The sequence below is a fragment of the Phascolarctos cinereus genome, unplaced genomic scaffold (genome assembly GCF_003287225.1).
Source record: "Phascolarctos cinereus isolate Bilbo 61053 unplaced genomic scaffold, phaCin_HiC Scaffold_726;HRSCAF=1367, whole genome shotgun sequence".
Taxonomy (NCBI): Eukaryota; Metazoa; Chordata; class Mammalia; order Diprotodontia; family Phascolarctidae; genus Phascolarctos; species Phascolarctos cinereus.
Window position 1 is genome coordinate 330,929,165 of NW_027556098.1, and position 23,695 is coordinate 330,952,859.

A 23,695-nucleotide genomic window follows, 5' to 3' on the forward strand; every position below is an offset into this window, starting at 1 on the left:
TGTAACATTTCTCCACAGAACTATATAAATGCATAATTATAACATGTATGCACATATGCAATGTAGCGGTGTTTTTGACAGCTCCTCGGCAGCCCCAGGTACCTTCTGCATTCTCCTTTCATTTTCTTTAAGCACAAAGGCAAGACAGCAATTAGGGGGAGGAAGAGTCCTTGCATATTGTAAAGGACCAAGTAGAAGGATCAAGAGATCTTGTAAACTCTAGCAGACATTTTGAGTGAGTGGTATTGTACTTTTGTGCCTGTTCCTCTACTAATGGGAATGATCACTCCCTTGGTTAAACGACTCTATACCCTGCCCTTCTGAGGTGCAAGCAGACAATGTGTGCTGGAGTGGTTTCAATGAGAATACCCCCACACCAATCACATCAACAACACATACTTGACTGTGCTACCAAGACTCCAGAAGCCAGTGAGAAGGAGGAAATGGTGAATCGTTGCTTGCTGAACTGGGGAACTCCTAGGGGGTGGTAGCTGTGGTGCTATATGTGGTAGTCACCAAAGGGAGAAGATGCTGAGGGAGAATCATGCCACAATTTTTTCCTGGAGATTGACCAGGAAGTGGATGCCATCCCAACAGGGTCATCATCTACCCTGTGTGATAAAGGTGGATTGGTGGGATGTTGACCTCTTTTATATACATATACACACACCCCACTTTGTGACTGTGAGATCGAGCTTCGTGGTATAAAGACCACTTATGTCCATTTGTCTCGGTGATGAGAATGAGGAGTAGAGCACGAGAGGGCAAGCACAAGAAAATTGAGACTCCCCGAACAATGACTATGGCTTTCTAAAGTCAAAGTGAATTTTAACCCTGTATCTCTTAGATTTCAATTTTCTTTAGTAAATCTAATTTAATCTATACATAAGTGAGTAATCTTTTCTGATCTCTCAAAGTTGAGAAAGAGATTGAAATCCCATGGAAATAGAGGCAACAAGCCCACAAATTATTAATTTACATGGAATAAGTCATACCCTTAGACTACATAGAAACTCAAGCAGAGGCACTGAAAGGGAAAAGGCAGGTCCACACATGTACGCAGAGACTGAAAAGTGACTTGAGACCTAGAGGGTCAAAGTTCTTCCAGGGCCTAAGCAACTGATGTCACCTGGAACCAATGGCGCTTATACCTGGTGGCTTACAGAAACACTGTGCTCTAGGTAGCACAGGGCTATTTCAGCCACTTTTCTTTAGTGCTCCCATAAAGCAACTGTTCCTGAGTGAGGACACATTCTTTCAGTTGTTTTTCAGTCATGTCCAACTCTTCAGGACTCCATTTGGGGTTTTCTTGGCAGAGATACTGAAGCAGTTTGTCATTTCTTTCTCCAACTCATTTTAGAGATGAGGAAACTGAGGCAAAGACAGTTAAGTGACTTGCCCAGGGTCACATAGCTAGTAAGTGTAGGAGGTCACATTTGAACTCAGAAAGATAAGTCTTCCCTATTCCAAGCCCAGTGTTCTACCAATTGTGCCATCTAGCTGTCCTGGAGGACACATGCCCCTGTACTTATGTGTTAATATGTAAATACTTATACACACACATATATATGTATACATATATGTCTGTGTGTATATACACACATACATTCATAGTTCTATACAACAGATCAGTGGTTGGCAAACTATGGCCCACTGGCCAGATCTGGACCAGATTATTTTGGTTTATTTTATATATGATTTATGCATACATATGTAGATATATATATATATATGTATGTATATATAGATATATACTAAGATACATATGTATGTGTGTATATATTATGTATATACACATTATGTACATATGACATTCACACACCCAAAATCCTGTTTTGAGTTTGTGTATATAAGTAATTTTAACAAGATAAAGATCAATGCTGTTTTTAGGACATCGAAGCACCCACCATTAAAGGTGTTCAGTTGACTTTCACTTCTTGAAGGTTATGTTAGTTCTGTCTAGACTACCAAGCTGGAAGGCCTTCTGTTTTGGATCTAGTAATGGACTGTGTAACTTTCATTCAAAGACTAGCATATCTAAATTCAGAGAAGCTCACGGCCAGAATGTTGGCCATTGGCAAGAAACTTAGGGGCTTTAGCAACTTATGAGAACGTTTATGAAGGCACAGAGGGGTTGTGGCTAGTATTGGTAGAGGGAGTATCTATATGGATTTGAAAGTACAGAAGGTCACAGAAATAATGATGATGATGATGATGATGATGATGATAACTACCATTTATACAGCACTGTAAGGTTTGCAAAGCTCTTTACATATGCTATCTTATTTGATCCTCACAACAACCCTTTAAGATAGGAACCATTCTCATCTCCATTTTACAGATGAGGAAACTTGAGGCTGAGAGGTTAAAGACTTGCCCAGGGTCACACAGATACTAAGTGTCAACTGCCAGATTCGAATTTTGGTCTTCCTTACTTCAAGTCTAGCACTCTATCCATGTGCCACCCATCTGACAGTAATATATAATATTATATTTATATAACATGTGTCTACTTTTAGATATAAGCATATGTATATGTATATACATGTTTATGAGAGTGGAGTAAAATATCATAACATTGTAAATGTTAAGCTGGAACAGACCTCAGAAACCAACTGATTCACTTCCCTCATTTCACAATTAGGAAACTGAGCCCCAGAAAAGTTAGTGAGTTGCTTGGAGGCACATAGGTAGTAAGTGGCAGAATCGAGATTCAAACTCAGATCCTCTGACTCTAGATCTAGCATACTTTCTATTAGGAAGAAATGGAATGAAGAAGAGAAAGAGTAGAAAAATGGAAGAGAAGGAAAGGGAGACAGAGAGAGGAAGAAAGAGGGGGCAAGGGAAAGAAGGGAAAGGCAAAGGAGGGAAAAAAGGGAGAGACCATTCTGTGTCCAAGTTACAAGGTGGGTTGGTACTGTCTCTTGCTGTCACCCTTATGTGTTAGTGACCTGTAGAAGGGGGAGCACTCCAAAGCCACAGACATTCTCTATGAATGCATTCCCTTATTTGTATCCATTCCACTCACCGTGGCCTACGGAAGGTCAGGCCATACTGCTGACATGCCAGTCCCACTGTCGGTGTATAGACAATGGGCATGAACTTCTCCACATCCGATGTAAGTACTCGGTAGAAAAGTTTCTCATTCCTGTCTTGGAGTGTCATGAGAATGATGTACCTTCAAAGGGGGAGAGAGAGAAACCAAGGTGGTTGTTAGAGCCCACATGGTATTCACTGTGGATGGTCACAGGAGAGCCCACAGGGAATGCCAAAAGAACATTAATCTTTAGGTTATATTGGGGGGGGGGTTTGGAAGGGCAATTTCAGTGGAGAAACCAAATCTTCCCTTTGGAGCTGGATTAGCATAAGGCATAGGCAGAGGAAGTAGCCACCCACGTGATGATTTCAGGGGGCTCTCCCCCCAAATAATACCTCTATTACCTACTGCCTATGCCTGAATTTCCTTCACTTTTATCAGTGAGCTTTCCTATTACAAGAGGTTTTCAAACCCTTTCCTTCCATAACTATAGAGGAGCCTTGAAATCCAAATACCCCCTTAGGGTGTTAGCACACTGACATATTTATATTCAGGTGAAAATGACATACCAGATCCCTTACTAAGAGAACATTTCCAAGTAAGAGAGAAGGGGGAGAATGTAATATGTCATGGGTCCATCAAATGAGGAGGAGTCCTAAAGAAAAGGAGAAAGAAACTTCACCCATGTCACAATATTACATGTTTGTACTGGTTGTAAGCTCTCTGTTGGTATACCCCTTGGGTCCAGGGTCAGAGTTAGGAGGAATGGGAGCAGAGAGGTGGATGTTGGTTTCATGTAAGTAAAATGCTTCCTAACAAATTATAGTTGTCCCAAATTGGGATGGACCACCTCAGTAAATAGTGAGCTCCCTATCCCAGGAAGTCTTCAAGCAAAGGCTAAATGAGGATTCTTGCTCAGTCACTGGATGGACTCAATGGTCTCCAAGATTCCTTCAAAATCTGAGCTTCTGTGACTGTGACTCATGTAATGTCTGGTCTGTCCTAGGAAAATCATAAGACCCTTGAGAGCAATTATCCTTCTGACTTCACCCCTAATTCAGGAGGTGCTGAATAAATACTTGTTAAATTGAAAGACTCAGGTTGTAGGATTACAAGGGCCGGGGAGAAGAGTTAATAGCATGGGCATTCTCTACATACTTGTCGAGATCACTGGGCTGTTTCTCATAGTATCTCATCACCCGGAGGAGCTGCACATCTTGGCTCAAGAAGCAAGGGGGTATTAGGCCATGGATGCCAAGCTGCAGCCTTTCTTCCAGTGTAAATGCCATCCCCTAGGAAGATCAAATCGTAAACACATGAACAAGGAGCCAAAAAGCAAAAGAATGTCTCAAGGTTTCTCTCTCTGTATTTGTTTCTCTGTTTTTGTCTGTCTCCCTCCCTCCCTTCCACCCTCCCTTTCTGTTTCTGTCTCTCTTTTTAAAAACCAGACTAATGCTTTCATTAGTCTATGAAATTGCTAGTGGGAAATTTCTTCTCCCAATGCAAATGATCCTTTCTCTGAAACTTGGGATTTTAAGATTTTCCTGAAACACTGAGAGGTTAAATGATTTGCCTTGGTTTATATAGCCATTTTATGCAAGAGGCAGGATTTGAACTCATGTCTTTCTGAGTTCAAATCCAACTCTCTCTCTTTACTATACCATGTTGTGAGTTGTCAATAACTTCCCTCTCAATGCTGGGAACAATCCCAATGCCACATATTGGAAAGTAGCACTAACTAGAGAAGGCTTCACGTAGTGGAAATAACAATTAATTTTGAGTTAAAGTACTATGTTTGAGTCTCAGCTCTACTTCTAGCCTGAGTGGATTTGGTCAAATCACTTCCTTTCTCTGTGACTCATTTGAAAAATGAGGGGGCCATACTAGATGTTTTCCAAATCCTGTGATTCTATGTGGTCTGGGTTTCCTGTTTGCTGGCTCTAAAGTTTTAGGCAGAGGGAACTCAACAATAAACTCAAGTTTTAAAAAGACACATAAAAGACAGACAAAAAGGCAAGTGAGGATGTAAACTAAAAAGGAACATAGTCCTCTAAGAGCTATGCCAAGAGCACTAAAACCTACAGGGAGATTAGACTAGCAATAAATGCTAAGGGCAATGAAAAGATTTGTTTTGATTTGCTTTTGCTTATTTAGGTGTGTAAGTGTCCGGGCTGATTTAGTAAATCAATCTCTCCAACCTACCCAGCCCATACCTTTATCAGGTGAGAACACACCAATCAATCAGAGGTGTGAAGAGGACCTGGATACCTCTTTTGGATGATCAATTAAAGGCAGGTCAACTAAGTGTGATGGAAAGTATTTACCCTGGTAGGGCTGGTTATGCCTTGTGGGGCTTCTATTAAACCACAGTACTAATTTGGACTTGGGGACTTGAGCATCTGGTAGCTTAGTAGTAGAAATCTCCTGAGAAGAAATTAGTGGGAAGGGGGTAAGGGTGGGGATGGAGGAGGAGAAAGCTCCAGCCTTCTCCAATCTCCCAACCCCTGAAGACAAAAACATTTAGAGGGCTCACAGATCCTAGATTTCGAATGGGAAGGGACCTTAGAGGTTGTCACTTCAGACCCTCTCATTTCACAGTGGAGGTTAAGTGACTTGCCTATGGTCACAGAGCTATTTAGTATCAGAGTCAGAATTTGAACCTAAAACTTGATAGTTTTCCACCACTTGAAAGCAACTATCACCTGAAAGTAGGATTAGAATGGGTTTGCTTGGCCTTAGATGGCAGAACTAGAAGCGATGAGTGAGAGGAACAGAGAAACAATTAATTCTAAGGCAAAGAAAAAGAAAACAGCTCCAACAATTAGAACAAGAGTAGAAGAGGCTGCCTCTGGAAGGAGCTGGCACCCTGTCCCTGGAGGTATTCAAGGAAGATCTAGAAGGCTACTTGTTAGGGTTACATTGGCTAGACATGGGTTAAACTAGGTAGCCTTTGAGATTTTTTTCCAGTTCTTATATTTGAGGATTGTGTTAGGTGGAGCTGGTATGAGAAATGAGAAGAGCAATGCAGGAGAAGTCTTGGACCAGCACCCCAAAAGAGGTGCAAGATTTAGTGGGACATCAATACTCAGGCAGGGGATTGGACTATGATTTGGTCCCCATGGTCTCCCAATAAATCACTCTCAGTATTGGTCGGGACTACTATCCAATGTGTCAGCTAGCCTTGCCATCTGCAAATATGATAAGCATGTCAATCAGTCTGTCAATAAGTATTTATTATGAGCCTACCATGTGCAGGCATTGTGCTAAGTGCTGCACAGACAAAGAAAGGCAATCTTTGCTTTGAAGAGCTCATAGTCTAATGAGGAGACAACATGTAAACAACTATACACAAATGAGACAAATATATATAAATTGGAGATAATCAACAGAGGGAAGAAACTAGAATTAAGGGGAAATGGAAAAGACATCACATAGAAGAAAGGCTTTTTAGCTAGGCCTTAAATGAAGCCAGGTAAGTGAGGAGGTGGGGATGAGGAGAAAGGGCATTTCAGGCATGGGGACATCCAGAGTCAAGAGCTGGAGTGTCTTCTTGATTGCAAGAGTAGTACAAGGGGGCAGATGTTTGCACACCATCTATACTTTTACAGGTCATCAATAAAAATCAAACACTGCTAAACCCAGATCCCTGAGTATACTACTGGAAGCCTCCTTCCAAGTTGACATCAAATCATTAATGAATATTCTTTGGGTCTGGTCATTCAACTAATTCTGATTCTAGAACCAGATAATTATCAAATCAATCAATAAGTATTTATTAAGCACCTAAGTGCCAGGTACTGGGGACACAAGTACAAACAATGAAACAATCCCTACTCAAAATGAGCTTGCATTGTAAAGGAGGAAAGGACAAGTACATAGAAAACTACATACAACATGAATAAAAACGTTAATAAATACAAACATATAGAAAGTAGTTAAATACAGGGTAGTTTGGCAGAAAGGAAACTAGCAGTTGAGGGGCCCAGGAAAAGCTTCATGATGAAGATGGTACCTGAACTGAATCTTAAAAGGGAAGAAAGGGACTCTCTGGAGTGGAGATAAGGAGAGAAAACATTCCAGATATGGGGGATAGCCAGCGCAAAAGCCCAGAAACTGACATTGGAGTTTTGAATGAGTAAAAGAGAGAACAGTGTGGCTGGATTATATGATGAGTGAGGGGGCAATGATGTGCAATGATGTTAGAAAGATAAATTGAGGCCAAGTTGCATAGGGCTTTAAAAGCTAAACAGAAGAGTTTAAAGAGTTTCATTTTATAGGTGACTCCAGACAATCTTCCTACAGCATAGTGCCACACATTTGTATTCATCCTCTGTTAGCAGTCCTTGCTTCTATCTTCTCAAATCTAGCTTGCCTTGGGAATTCCCTGTACATTCATAGCAGTGTCTTAAGAAAACTGCCCTTTTTTCCTTCTCATTAGAACAGTTTCTCTTTCCATCTTCCAATTTTATTCTTAAGAGCTCCTTAATCTTTCTGGGCTCACTTTCTCTATGGAATTTTAATCCATGAGATCTACCTATTCTTCCTTTGAAGTAACTGAAAACTTCTCTTCCAAACTATATAGTACACGTGTTTTTTATATATATATATGTATGTATGTATGTATGTATGTATGTATATATATGTATATGTATGTATGTATATATATGTATGCATGTATGTATATGTATATATATGTATTATGTATATGTATATATAATATATGTATATATAGAGAGAGATGTACACACACACACACATATACACACACACACATACATACATACATACACACATAGAGATAGATAGATATATCCATCTAGTTTTCTTCTTTTTCTATATCATAAACTATAAGAGAGACTGGTCACTTCTCCCCATTCTAACCCTCTGCCACGATATCTATTATTTCCACTTCAGCAATATGGTTTCCTTGTCTGTATTTCCCCTTCTGAAGGATGAAATTATCATTAAGGTAAGTCAAGAAACTAATACATTCCCTATTTCTAGCAGAGAGAACTTCTACAGTTGTCTACTGGTCTCCCGTAATTACTACAGCATTTTTCTGTGCCAGGCTTCTGATTTGTTCTGTCTATTCCTCATCTATTTTCTCTTTCTGCCAAAGTGGACTGTAGCATAGTCTTCTAATGAAAAAAAATCAGTTTCTGCCTTCATTATTAATCTTTGCTGAAGTATTTTCTACTATATATCCCCCATCCTGTTCCAAGATTTCCCCACATGATATATTCTTTTAATATAAAATGTTACTTTTCCCCTTTTACCTACATTGTTTATTTTGAATAAAGGAGTCTAGCCATGAGTCTCATCACACCAAATTTCAGTGACAGTTATAAAGTCAAATCTGCCTCCTTGCATTACAACTCCCTAGTTCCTTTTGCTTTTCTGCAATCAATCAATGAATAAGCATTTATTAAGTACTAATGCTGGTTGCTGGAGGAAAAAGGGTGAAGAATAAAACAATCCTTACCCTCAAGGAAATTATATTCTAAGAAGTAGAGCTAACCTTCTAACGTTGAAAATAGAGGTTTAATTAATGTCTGTAGAATTTAATTGATTATAGTGTGTGTGAATTCTTAAATGTGGAGAAGGGCTGGAAAAGTATTAGGAAACCTCCAGGGTCATAGGATTCAGAACTAGATAGAACCTTAGAGAATATCTGGTCTAACTCCTTCATTTTACACATAAAAAGGCAATACAAGGTCATAAATAGCAGAATTGGGATTTGAATCTAGGTTCAAAAAACCAGGTGCAAATCCAGTGTTCTTTCCTCCATACCATTTGCTTGTCTATCTAGAGCAGGGTTCTTAACCTCTTTTTATGTGTCCTGGACCCCATTGTTAATTTGGTGAAGCCTAAGAACCTAAATGATGTTTTAAAATAATTGAAATAAATGCTAAATTTTAGTTAGAAGTTGTGAAAATAAATATGTAATTTTCCCCCCATCCAACTTCATAGACCCTCTGCAATCTATTCCAGGAACCCTTAATTTAGGAATACCAAATCTGCAGCCTATTCCACATGAATCATGATTAATTCAAGGTCTTTCTATACTTCTAGAAAATAAACATTACTTAAAATCTGGAAAATTTAAAGCATTTCAGCCAGGAAAATAGCTAGAAGTACAGGCAAGATGGATTGCTAAGAATTCTTATAGATAAAAGAGATGATTTAGAAATCTTTTTTTTTTTTTGGCATTCCCTGGGTGCTGGCTGCCAGTGCCTCCCCTTGGGAACAATATTTGTCCCTTAATCCTTTTGTATGGAGACACTGCCCCCACAGAGTGGGCACTTTCAAAAAAAATATCATTAAGCAACTCATCTGTTCTTTGCCTTTCTCAAGAACTTGACTGCCTAGGATGGGACCCTGGGGATCCCTATTAAGCCCAGGGATCTAATTATGACATCATCCTCGTTAGCTGCCATTGTGGCTTTTAATAATTACTCACTGCCCTCTGGAGGGCTAATTGCTATTCTTGGATGACTGCCACCAACTCCTTTTGTACTTGGAAGAAAAAGTGAAACTGTTTAGTGACTTGCGATTTTGGGATTAGAAAAAAATACAGGGCTTTCTTTTTGCACTGAAGCTGATTTGGGGGCAACCTCAGCACCCCAAGCTCATGGGCAGCAGTGGTGCTTTCTTAGTCAAGTTAGATGCATGTGTTGATGTGACAATTGTTTCCATACCTTTATATAGCACTTTATGTACCTTTACATAGCACCTGCCCCTTAGGGGAAAAATAACACCAGCAAACAGTCACAGAGTGACCCACCATGAATTATTATATAATCATTATACAAATGCTCAATTTATTAATTTCCAGCTCATGCCTTTATCAATTGTATCAAGTATATAGAGACCTTATATGAAAATCCTCCCCTCTGCAAATGAGGCTAAATCTCTAAGAATGTCAAAATGGGTCATGCCCAAGATCAAGACTTAATTTTGAGGGGCTTCTGGGTAGAGACAAGCAACCTACCTACAACTGAGAGTTTTAGAGGGTTGTTCTGGCCACTGAAAGATTAAGTGTCTTGCCCAGGGTCACACAGCCAGCATGTGTTAAAGGTGGCACTTGAACAGGCCTATAGCTTCTTAGCTGAGGCTGACTCTCTACCCACAATGACACATTGTCTCTCTAAACTCATTTAGGGCACTTCAAAACCAAAGGGCTGTGTCCTTTTTGCCTTTAGAGGCAGCTGTGACATAGAGGGTAAAGCTTTGCAAATCTTAAGGTGTTACATAAATTTTAGCTATTGTAACTATTATTATGTATAATAATATATAATATTCTATGTAATAATATAACATATAATAAATGTATAACTGTATGTAATATATATTGTGTATGTGTGTATGTGTATACACACATACACACACACACACACAGAAAGTAATGTAGGGGCACTTATTAGCTATGTGACTCTATGAGTAAATCACTTAATCTCTGCCTGTCTTCAAGTGTCTTCATGTGTAACAATGGGACTACTAACAGCACCTGCTTTCCAGAGTTGGTATGAGGATCAGATGAAATTACATTTGTAATGTGCTTAGCACAGAATAGGTGCTACACAAATGCTTATTCCTTTCCCTCCCCTCTTCGTATATCCAGCGTCTTGCTTGTTTTGTTCAGTCTTTCAGTTATGTCCAACTCTTCATGACCCTATAGACCATACAGTCCATGGGGCTTTCTTGGCAAAGATACTGGAATGGTTTGCCATTTCCTTCTCTAGTGGATTAAAACAAACAGAAGTCAAGTGACTTGCCCAGGGTCACAAAGCTAATAACTATCTGAGGTCAGATTCAAACTGAGGTCTTCCTGACTCCAAGCCCAGTGTTCAATGCAATGAGTCACTTAGCTGCCTCATAGGCAAAGAGAGGTTAAGTTATTTGCCCAAGGTCACACAGTTAGTAATGTGTCTGAAGCTGGATTTGAACTCAGGTCTTCCTGATTCCACTGAGCCATCTAAATACCTCCCCTTGCCCATAGTAGGAACTAAATAAACTTGTATTTATTTGGACATACTATGTAAGAAGACACGTAATGCCAATGCTAAGATGCTTACGACTTGATCCACGCAGAAAAATACAACAATGAATTCACCAATCAATTCCTCATCCCTGGAGGTCTGAATGACCCCTTGTTAGGTATGTTGTAGAGAGGAATTGCTGTTTCGGCAAGGGGTGGAATAGATGCTATATGAAGTCCCTTCCAACTCTAAGAGTCTGTGTTCCTAGAAGGTGCTTATGAGATGTTGTGGGAACTTAAATGTTGTGACTTTAAAAGACAAAGAAAGCTAAAGTAATTCTCATTTAGACAGAGGCTTGTCTATTCTCTTCTCTCCAGTCAGGACCCATGACTAAGTCAGTCAGTTGGCCAGTCAGAAGCATTTATTAAGCACCTTTTATCATGTGCCAGGCACACTGCTAAGAGTAGGGCATACAAAGAAAAGCAAAAGCAGGGACCCAGTTGTCAAGCAGCTCACCTTCTAATGGGAGAGATAACATGTAAATAACTAGGTAATATAAAATATTGTTTAAAAGGAATATTTTGTCAGAGGGGAGGGACTGGGGGGGGGGCATGGAGGAAGGCCTGGGAAAGACCTCCAGCAAAAGATGAGAGTTAAACTGGGTCTTGAAGAAAGCCAGGGCTAAGGATTCTCTCCAGGTGGCTACAATCAGGCAGATTTCAGTGAGCTGTCTATAAATAATAGCAATTATTATTAGGAAACAAAGAGACAGAGGAGATACAACATAGAATTAGACAGTGATTCAACAGGAAGACAGGTATACTACAGAAACAACAGAAATTGATTCCTAGTTTATGCATTCATAGTTCTCCAATAGGAAATTTATCATTAGCCCCTTTCTTGGCCTAAGCTAATAAAAAGCCACGGCTTTGTTCTCTTGTATATCACTCAGTTCTTCTGCAAACCTTCTGTCAATTTACGAATAATTTTTAGTCTTGATTATAACCATTAATAAATAAAAGTACATTTGAATTTCCACAAGTCTTTAATTTCACATCTTCAATTTTAAAATACACATCACATCAGGCTTGCTTTTATGGACTTGTAACTTTAATCAAGGCAAAAGGGCTTATTTAATAAAAATTGGCTTTGAAAGCTGGGAGCTCATCAGAAAGCATTGATTAATTTGCTAATTTTTCCTTTCTTCCCTATGGGCATTGCTTTTTACTCTACCTTTAGGGGGGAAAAAAAGTATATATTTTAATCCATGCATGAAATCCAGCCATGCAGAACAAAACTCTGCAAAGGTCATTCAAAGTGGAGAGAAATTTCTGCCGAATGTAAAAGAGTGTCACAATGTCAGTGTGAAGTTTTCTGGACTTGTGATCAGCAGGTCATAAAACCCATTAGAATGTTCCGCAGCGGACATTTAGGACTTGGACTGGGCTTGGATGAGCCAGGGGTTTTTGTTTGGTTTTTTTGTTTGTTTGTTTTTGTTTTTAGTTTTAGATATATCTCTTAATGATTAAAGCCTAATATCTCAAGTCTAAATATTTCTCCCTGGCTTTCAGGACCCTGTGTGATCTGACCTCACACTACTTGTCTAATTTAATACAGTCTTCCTACTATTTTTGCCCTTTCTGTGACTCCTCATTATTTAGCCCAGTGCCCAGCATATAGTAAGAGCTTAATACATTCTCGACGACTGATTGGTTGACTGCACAATAAGTACCTGCTGTTTCAGTCACCTGAATCAGAAATTATCAGTTATTAATTGTTTATTATCTGTGGGGAGAGATAAAAAGAGAAAAAAGAAATTTACATAATAACTTTATTTTATGTTGGAAAGGAATAACAAGTTGTACACAATAGATTTGCAGTTTCATGAGCAATCATATTTTTTATTATACTATGTTATGGATATGCTTATTTTATTCCATAAATTAAAATTAAATTAAACTTAAAATTTTTTTTAAACCAGCATTAAAATTTTTTTGGTCTCAGGTCCGACTTAAAAATTATTAAAGACCTTCCACAAAAAACCTTTTGTTTACATGTTTGTATCTATCAGTATTTACCACATTTAGAAATTAAAATGTCTTAGTTTATGAAAATGTTTTTGACCTTATGGACCTCCTGAAAGGGTCTTATCTCATTACCCACCGCAACTGTTCTAAAAAAATTTCCTTTCTTCTCAACTTTCCCTGCTCTCCTTGGCTTCCTTTTCCAAAAGCCACCTAGAGAAATCCTCTCAACCCAACTGGTCTACTCTTCAAAACTTTTTACTATCATCATCTATTCTCTTCTCCTTCTCTTCCAGTTTTGGAGCAAGAGATAACTCTACTTTTCACTAAAGCTAGTTCATAACTATACATGTTCCTATCCCTTCTTGTCTGCTTTAGGATATTATTCCAGCAATCATCTCTCTGTTATGCAATGGAGAAGCAGTATGACATAATGGATTGAGTTGGGCACTTGAAGCCAAAAACACCTAGATTCAATCCCACATTTCACACTTACTAGCTGTGGGACCCCTAGTAAGACACATCCTCCTTGGGCCTCCATTTACTCATCTGCAAAATGAGGGGTTTGAATTAGCCGGTCTCTAAGGCCCCTTCCAGCTCTAAAAATCCATGATCATATGGTTTTCAGTCTCACCAATTCAACAAGATCTTTTCCCTTCCTCTTACCAATATGAGCAGGTTTTCCTTCTCATTTCTATATTGAAGGCACTTCCTCAAAGTTCACCAATAACATTTTGATTTCCAGAGTTAGAAGGGACATTGTGCATCATCTACTACAACTCCCCACTTCCATTTGAGATGTAGAGATTGAAGACCAGAGAACTTCACCAAGTAGAAGCAAGATTCCAACCCAGATAAGCTGCCTTATAATCAGGCATTCTTTCCACTGACACCCTGCTCTGGGAAGCCTTTTCTTTTTTTCAATCTTCATAACTTGACCTCTCTGTAAACAAATGACAGTGCTGACCATTGTATCCTTCACAATATACTCTCCTCTGTTGACTTAAGGATGCTACATTTTCTTGGTTCTTCTCCCACCTCTCTAACTGATCCCTTCTCTGCCTACAGAACCTATCTATCTATCAGGATATCCCATTGGCATTTCAAACTCAGCAAGTCCCAAACCAGGCTTATTTTCTTTCCCTCAAAATCTGTTCCTTCTATTTGTTTCAGTCAGTGCCACCATTAGGTCTTCCACATTTGAAATCATGCTGTTATCTTTGATTCTTCCCTCTTTCTCACCTCCCACATCCAATCAGTTACCGTGTCCTGTCAATTCCATCTATGCGAAAGCTCTCCCATCTCTCTTTTTCCATAGCCACCATCTTGGTATGGTCCCTCAATTGCCACCTACCTGTACTACTATAACTTCCTAGCAGATCTTGCTAAGATCACCCTTCCCAAATTGGAACAGTAATGCATTGTTGATGGAGTTGTGAACTGATCCAACCATTCTGGAGAGAAATTTGGAACTATGCCCAAAGGGCTATAAAACTGTGCATAATCTTTGATTCAGCAATGCCATTACTAGGTCTATATACCAAAAACATCATAAAAAAGGGGAAAGGACCTACACATATAAACATATGTATAGCAGCTCTTTTTTGTAGTAGCAAAGAATTGGAAATTGAGGGGATGCCCATCAGTTGGGGAATGGCTGAACAAATTGTGGTATACTACTGTGCAATAACAAACAATAAGCAGGCAGATTTCAGAAAAACCTGGAAAGACTTACACTAACTGATGCTGAGTGAAGTGAGCAGAATCAGGAGAACACTGGACACAGTAACATTAATACAGTATGATGATCACTTAAGATAGACTTAGTTCTTCTTAGCTATACAATGATCCAAGACAATTTCAAGAGACTCATGATGGAAAATGCTGTCCACATCTAGAGAATGAATTAAGGAGTCTGAATGCAGATCAAAGCTTACTATTTTCACTTTTTAAATTTTTTCTTTCTTATGGTTTTTCCCTTTTGTTCTGATTCTTTTTTTTCACAACATGACTAATGTGGAAATACGTTAACGTGACTGTACATGTATAAGTTAAAAGACCACCTTCTCCCTATACAATCCATCCTTCATGCCAGATGAGTCTAAATCTGCTCAGAGATCTAGACTAGGTCATAGATCTAGATCACTCCTCTGGCCAAAACTTCAGACTAGCTTCCTATTACATACTGCTAAGTTTGGACTCCTTAGTCTTTTCTCCATTCCTTCTGGTACCACCCTATATTTTTATCCTTCTGTCATAGCTAGATGGTGCAGTGGATAGAACACTGGACCTATAGTCAGAACTCCTCTTCTTGAGTTCAAATACAGTCTCAGACACTAACCATGTGACCCTGGGCAAGTCAGTTAACCCTGTTTGCCTCAGTTTCCTCATTTGTAAAATGAGCTAGAAAAAGAAATGGCAAAGCACTTCAGTGTCTTTGCCAAGAAAATCCCAAAATGGATCACAAAGAGTCAGACATGACTGAAAAAATGACTAAACAAATACATTATTTCTTTCCATACTCTCTATGCTATACACATATTGGACTATTCATTGCTTCCCATAAGCATCCTGTATTTTCCCACCTTTTTAAAAAAAACTTCATTTAAATTGTTACTGTACTTGGAACACCCTCTCTACCTGCTGGACTCCTACTCATCCTTTAGAGTCTAATTCACATGCAGCCTTCCACAATTCTACACAATCAGAAATTACCTTCCCCCCTCCACACTCACTGAACACTTTATTTGCACCTCTCTTATAAACTCCTGTGGTTTAATTAGTGTTAGAAGCTCTTGATGAGAAGTTTCATTTACCAACCAATACAGATTGGCATCTGTTCCACAACTTATAGTCTTAAACCAACATCTTATTTTTTATTATCGTTATTTATGGAAATAACACATTGCTTTTCTAGACTATAAGGCTTCATGAGAGCAACTCAATGTTATCTAAATTTTCATCTAAATCAGTACCTAACGCAATGATCTGAAAACAATAGATGTCTAAAAAAGGTTTAGTGAATTCACTTAGATACATGCATTCATGCACTACACTCACACACAAGGAAAAGCCCTCCCCTGACTCAGATAACTTATGGATTGCAAAACCTAATTCAGCAGATGCATGAATAAAAAGTTTCTGCCAAACACATTACATCATGCTCTGGGACTCATGGGCACTACTCTACAATCAGCTTCCTTGAATAATAAACTACAACATCTATAGTTGTCCTGCTTCCTATCATTAACAGGATAAGAATTATGACACTTATCTGCTTCTTTGCTGTAGGATATAGGTTGATTAGCTATTGGCAACAGGAAGAAATTTTCTCTCCTTTCGTACATGACTTTGTGACTTGATTTGTTCTCAGGGTATTAAGTTTTCATGTGTAGCGGACCACGATTGGTGACAGATACAGGATGACTCGGACCACTGGTCTCCTGTTGTACTGCAGTTTTTATGAGCTCACTTCTATAGATGGGCCCACTGAGAACCCTGGAATGCAGCCTTGATACCCCTAAACAGACCCAGGGCTGAACAGAGCCTTCCGCTCAGACACACTTCCTTTATTGAGTATAAATACAGAGATTGAGAAGCATGTCATAAAGGCAAGAGCCAAGGACATTCAGGGGTTTGTTATGCACGGATGGCTACTGCTCACTAGTTTTCCTTCAATGGTCTCCCAAGTTGGTACTGCTGAATGTTCCAGGAGCACAGCTGAATACTGCTAGTGTCCTGGTTGCATATGATTGTTTTATGTGCATATCATATCAACAACCTATAATCTTACTCCAATTTAGAAAATCCTATACAATCTTTACTCTTTAGTAGAATAGGCTGGGATTCTTACATACTGCACAGTGTAGTGGGAATCCTGACTTTGATGTCTACAAACTATATAAAGTCATTTCAGTTCCCTGAACCTCAGTTTTCCCATCTATAAAATGGGGATAAGTGATATGTGCAGCCCCTACTTCTCAGGGCTCTTGTGAGGATCTCATGCCATAATGTATATAAAGCACTTTGTAACTCTAAAGTGCTATAAAAATCTAAACTATTATCATATTTCAGCCACTTCTTGATATTCATTCTTCTCTTGGCCACCAATGGTACTTTCTCCTGGTTTTCCTGCTTCTTGTCTTTCTATGCCTTCTTAGTCTTCTTCCCTGGTTCTTCTTCCTTCTCCTGCCTCTAAAACGTGGATGTTCCCCAAGAAGCATCTACAACCCTTTCTCTGCTCTCTTCCTTAGCAATCTCATCTGCTCCTATGGCTTAAGTTATCACCTCTATGAAGTTGACTTTTACCTTCGTAATTTCACCCCTGATTGCTTTTCTGAGCATCAGTTTCTCATTTCCTGCTGCCTGCTAAACATCTCCTCCCCTTACTAGCGACTTAAACTCAACCTAACCAAAATGGAGCTCATCTTCCTTCAACCACGAAATGTGCTCTTCCTCCCATTTTCCCTGCTCCTGTTACTGACACCACCATCTTTCCCAGCTACTCAAACCTGAAATCTCTGTCGTCTACATTTCATCCCTTAACCTTAGCATCTGTACTGGTTCTCACATCTGTACTCTCCTTTCTATCTCCACATCTGTCATGCTAATTCAGGGCCTCATGACCCACCACCCTCCCCCATTTCATCCATCCTTCAGTCTGCTTCCTGATTAACTATTATTCCTCATGGATTGGGCCACATCACTTCTCTACTCAAAACCACTGAACAGAAAAGTCAACAGCAAATCCAGGAATACAATTCAAGTTGCCTGACCGCTCCAATGCATTTGCAGAAAGGCATATATCTATGTGGCATAATGTGGGGGTGAGGTGGGGACTGCAATGTTAAATTGCATTATCCTAGAGAACAAGTCAGGACTTGGGAGGGGGGTGTCATTAAGAACTGGAATTCCACTCAGGAAAATGTGAGCTCCCCTAAATAGAATGTAAGCTTCTGCAAGGAAGTGTTTCATTTTCCCTGTTTTATCTCTAATACCTAGCAAAGCACCTGGCACATAGTAGATACTTCCATATAGTTGAACTGAACTCAACCTAAAAATTTGGATTAATCCAGGCAGAAGTCCAACTGCCAACCATCTAAGCAGAACCACATCCAGGAATGTTTTCACAAAGAAAAACAGTTGTGGATGCTCAGCAGTGTCATTTCCTGCTTAAGCTATCAGTTAGCATCAGGCCAGCTAAGTAGTGATTTTAAACAATTCTTATAAAAACACTGGCCAGTCTAATGCTGATTACCGGCTTAATCGGTCAATGATAAGGGGGTGCAGGAATGAGGAAGGATGCTGGGTATTCCCTCTTTCTTTTTTTCCCTCCAGTGACAGCACAAGAACGTACCCGGCAGCAGGTTGAAGATGTGAATGAACTATGTGTTCCATCACAGGAAGCATAAAAACAATAACAGGCACTAGTGACTAGTCAGTCACTGCTTGGTTTTTCCTTTAGCACCTCCCAAGTAACTGGGTGGGTACTGAGCTCTCGCTGAGGCTCATTAGCTTCTAATGAGGTAGGACTCTCAAATGCCCGCCAGTTATAAGGACCCTGTTTCTGAAGGTGGGTAGAACAACCTGATCTTTCTGGATTAACTCATTTATTAGTTCTAAAGAAATAGAATAATTACGCTTTCTACCCCCTAAAAGAAGGCTGAAACACCAAGAAATCATAGCATGTAGAGGAAAAACTGTCATAGGATCAAGATTTAAAGTTGGAAGAGATCTCTAATATTATGTTACAATGGAGGAAACAGACCCTTTCCATATCTAAAGCTATAATACTATGACAGTTGGTCCCATGGGATGACTCTTTGCTGTCTTTGGTAAATTCTGTGAAAGGTGGCACACTAGAGAGCTAGGCCTGGACTCAGAAAGACTCATCTTCCTGAGTTCAAATTTGACCTCAGACACTTCTTAGCTATGTGACCCTGGGCAAGTCACTTAACCCTGTTTGCCTCCGTTTCCTCATCTGTAAAATAAGCTGGAGAAAGGAATGGCAAACCAGTCCAGTGTCTTTGCCAAGAAAACCCCAAATGAAGTCAAGAGGAGTCAGACACAACTGAACAACAAAGACTCAAGCCCAGGTCTTGAATCCAAGCTGCCTGTACTTGCACATCAGGTAGCCCTGTGCAGATGAATCAGTTTGGATGCTGTCATTCAAGGAACTCTAGGCAACCACAGAATTAGGAGTCTAGCTGTGATCTGAATTCCTGGGCTGGCTCTGCCCCCAAGCCGCTTGTGTGGGCAGAGGCACGCCTTCCCCTCTCCAGGCCCCAATTTCTTCATCTATAAAATGAAGGAATGGACTGGATGATCTCCAAAGTCCCTTCCAGTTGTTCTAAATGGCAAACTTTATGTGTTTTTTTCTCTCCTGGGCACCACAACTTTTTGATGACTAGTTTTGATGGCCCTGCCCCACTTTTCTGGGGTCATTCTTCTATTTCTATAGAACTAAAAAGGGCAGTGAACTTTCTTCACAACTTGGGCCAGCCCCTCCCTGCCTTTCCTGTCCTCTTATACCTTACTTAGACCACTGATATTGGCCCCCCCCCCCCCCGACACTCCTCATGCTTAGAATATTCTCCCTCTACATCTTTGCCTCCTGGCTTCCTTCAAGTCCCAGATAAACTCACGTCTTCCACAAGAAGCCTTTCCTGATACTAGTACTTTCCCCTCTGAAATGAAGAACTAGAACCCAAGTCTCCTAATTCCCTGGCCAGGGATCTCTCCTCTAAGCCAGTGGTCCTTCAAAGGGTGTGCTGGTAAACACAGAAGTTTCACTAGGTGTGCCCCAAATGCTACTGAACTCACATTTGCAATTGCATGATTAAGTCTCTGGACTCTCCAGTAGTGTCTTGTATGTTTCTGCCATAAGTAAAACAAGTTTGAGAACTGCTGGTCTATACCATAGCAGTGGGATTATCTTGTCCACCTCCCTAAGCTAAAGTTAAGATTCATACATTATCCAGATGTGACTCTTCAGGTGTTTCCAGTTAGCACACCTGACTTTATGAGATTAACTTGTAGACACTCTGGGCCCTAAGGTGGTGAGTGAGACAGCAGGTTAGTTTCAATGAACAGGAACTTACAGGGGCAGGAGGGCCAGGGTGATCCAGTCTAGTGGGGGGGCACCTGGTGCTCAGGGGGTTTCAGAGCTTGCCCTATGGCAATTCTTGCTTTCTAAATGAAGGAAAAGGGACAAGATGTTTTGAAAAGACAACAGAGTGAAAACAGTTTTCTAAAGTTGGTAAGGATGTTGGGGGTTGGAGTGAGAGAGAGAGAAGACAGAAGCACGCAAGACCCTTCATAAACAGGAATTTTTTAAAGGATGATAAAATGGACTAAAAGAATATTGAATGCAAAGTAGTCAAATAAAACCCAGTGAAGAGGGGAGAGGAAGAGAAAAATTATCACCATATGGAGCAAAGGAGAAAGACCATTTCTTCTCACATGGCCTTTGTGGGCATTCCATTAAGCATCAGAAACAAAAGGCTGAAGGAGAAGCATCTAACAATGGCCCATTGTCAGGCTTTGTGTTTGAGGGCAAGCAGAGGCCCTAGGAGACAACGACTGAGATTGTCAACTGTAATTACTCTGACTAGTGCCACAGCCCTAGAAAGACTCACTGAAGGAATAAGAAGAAGTCCATAAAAATCCACAAAAAGCTGACACAGCGGCTTCCCTGAGAGTGGCGGAGAGGCCAAGAATGGACCACTTCAGAGCGAGTCCCCTGCACAGCCATACTGGCTTTAGACACATTTAGGAGAGACTGCCAAAAGATTTGATAGCTACATGTTAGACACTGTCTTAAGGTCTCTTGTGTTTACTTACCCTTATTAAGTATCAAAAAATATTAGAGTTGGAAGGAACTTTATAGAATATCTGATTTAATACTGTCATTGCACAGAATTAAAAACAGACATTTTCCGAATGGTCGTGAGCTTAATAACTCATGCATAATTATAATTGCAAATTGTAAGTATTCAAAGCATTGAAGTTTTTAAAAGGTTATAAAGCATTTTTCTTCTCAAGAATCCTACGAGGTAAGTGGTTCCAACATCCTAGTCAGAGAACACTCTGGGATAGGTCTCAAGCTGATGGTATTAGGGGATCCCCCTGAAGCCTCTAGACTACACCTAGAACCCTAAGGAGAACATGTAGCATTGGTCGGGAGACCTTCTCATCAATATGCATGGAAGTTGGCATAAGAATGCCCCTGTGCTGGGAAAAGTGACATTAAAATGCATAATCAGTAGTCCTGTAAATTATTTCATATTCAGATGGTTTTAATTATCAACCTCTGATGTAGAATAAAGGTAGACAGTGCCAATTTGTCTTATGGTCAATGTGTACTTGTGCAAGGCTTTTGGGTCTCAGTATTTCTTTGGTGTCTAGGAAATAATTACCTCTGTCATACCTGAAAAAAATGTTCCCCATATCACTGAGGAAACCAAGGGTCAGTGAGGCAAGGTCTTGTTCATGGCTATACATCTACTAAAGATTCAAAGTTAACCAGTTTACAAGAATTTATTAAGTGCCTACCCAGAACTCGGGGTAGGTAGGTGGTAGAGTGGATAGCGTGCTGGGCCTGGAATCAGGAAGACTCATCTTCCTGAGTTCAAACCCAGTCTCAGTCACTTACTAGCTGTGTGACTCTGGGCAAATCACTTAACCCTATTTGCCTCAGTTTCTTATCCACAAAATGAGCTGGAGAAAGAAATGGTGAATCATTCTAGTATGTTTGCCAGGAAAATCCTAAATGGGGTCATGAAGGGTTGAATGCTACTGAAAATGACTGAATACCACTACCACCACCCAGAACTCATGTGGTATGGTGAGAAAAAGTACTGGACTTTGAGCCAGAGGATCTGGGTTCTAATCCTAAAAATGTTACTTCTCTCTGTCACCTTGGGCATGTCACTCAATCTTTCAGCTATAAAATGAGAGGATTGAGAAAGATGAGTTTGTTGTTTTTAGGTCTCTTCCAGCTCTAAATCCTAAGATCCTATCTCCATAAACAGAGAAGCAGTGTTTATTCAATTTATTTCAGGCTCACTGGCTGATTTCCTTCAGTTCCTATTTGCTATCTTTTCCTTCTGCTAAGAGGACATGTTCTGACCAGCATGGCCATGGGCAAAGTTCAAGCATAAAAAGAAGCTTAAGGAAAATATGTGAATGAATCATGCAAGCATATACTAGAGCTAGAAGAGAAATCTCAGAGATCTTCCAGCTTATTCCCTTCATTTTATAAAGGGGGAAAACTGAGGACTAGAGAGAGATCAAGAGACTTGTCCAAGGTCACACAGTTAAAAGTGGCAGAGAAAATCCAGGTCTCTAGACTGCCTGCTCAAGTGTTCCTTCAAAAGGCAGTGAACAAATGGCAATTTGATTGACATCTCCTGATCCTCTGTCCTTCTGGTACAATGATCTGGACATCAATTCCTTTACTCAACATCTATTAAAGATTTATTTATTATGCACAAGGTTTGTGCTCAGAACTGAAAGGAACATGGACTGTGGTATGCCAGTAAATTCTGAACAACTAGCTCTCTGAAAAACAAACCAATGTACACATGACACACTTTTAATCTCCATTATTAATATTTCTCCATCACTTTATTAAGTCCAGACAATCAATGAAACAATAAATCAAGCCCTAATTTGTAGAATTTGCCCACCTCTGAGGCATAAACAGTCACACTGAAAATTTAATTACAAGCTCTTGGTAGAGTTAGCTTCAGCACAGATACAGAGATGGATGAGACAAGGTCCCTGTCTTCAAGAGAACTTACACACTAGTACGGTAATAAGATACATGAATACATTCATATCACCATTGTACAATGTAGAAAATTATAAAGGCATAAGACAGACCTGAACAAAGTGCTATGAGAATTTAAAGGAGGGAAGGCTCCCCCTCTCTCCCGGCTCCCTCAGAGAGGGAAAAGGAAGGCAGTTTGGTTCTTTGGGAAGGGAATGAAAGCATCAAGAGACTTGTGCTCAAGTCTGATGTGCCTGGGTGACTTTAAGCCAGTCTTTCCCCCTCTTTCTCTGTTTGGACGAGGAGATCTCTACAGTCACTTCCAGTTTTAATAATCTAATTTCATCCCTTCACCACACTACCAACCAGGGCTGTCTTATCTATTGGGCAATTGGCACAGCAGGGTAGGTGCTATGGATTCTTACAGAAATTCTCCTTTACTATAAGATCCTCTCTGCTTTCTGGATTCTGGTGACATTGCTACTGTTTGCAAAGATGAGCCACCCTTTCCCCCTGCTACCTGCTTTGTATGCTGCCATCTTTATCCAGCTCAGCCTTTCCTCTCTCCAGGCCCTCTCCTCCTCTGGTGCTTTCTGAGATCATTTCATTAACAAACTTCTCTTCATCCTAGATCTCTTCCTCTCATACACTTTTCATCTTGTAGTCATTGAAACACGGCTTTTCCTGAGAGATATCTCATTCTTCACCACCTTTCTCCAGTGCTAGTTGCTCCATCTTTCATGTTCCCTGACAGAACAGGCCAGAGGAGGAGTTGGCATAGTCCTTGCTCCCCGTGCCCATTTCCAAACTCTTCTCTGCTGCCATTAACAAGTGATGTCTCCTCCTTTGAAGTTTACTCCACACGCCTGTCTAAATTCTTGGT

The 23,695-nt window shown here is 40.1% G+C and overlaps 1 protein-coding gene across 1 annotated transcript in view; it reads right to left on the reverse strand.

Annotated features, from left to right (window-relative positions):
* ME3 (malic enzyme 3) overlaps positions 1–23,695 on the reverse strand; it is a 310,871-nt gene that overhangs the window by 163,336 nt on the left and 123,840 nt on the right. The window contains 2 exon segments of the mRNA XM_020993762.2: positions 3,029–3,178; positions 4,196–4,329. Of these exon segments, the coding sequence (XP_020849421.1) occupies positions 3,029–3,178; positions 4,196–4,329 (284 nt within the window).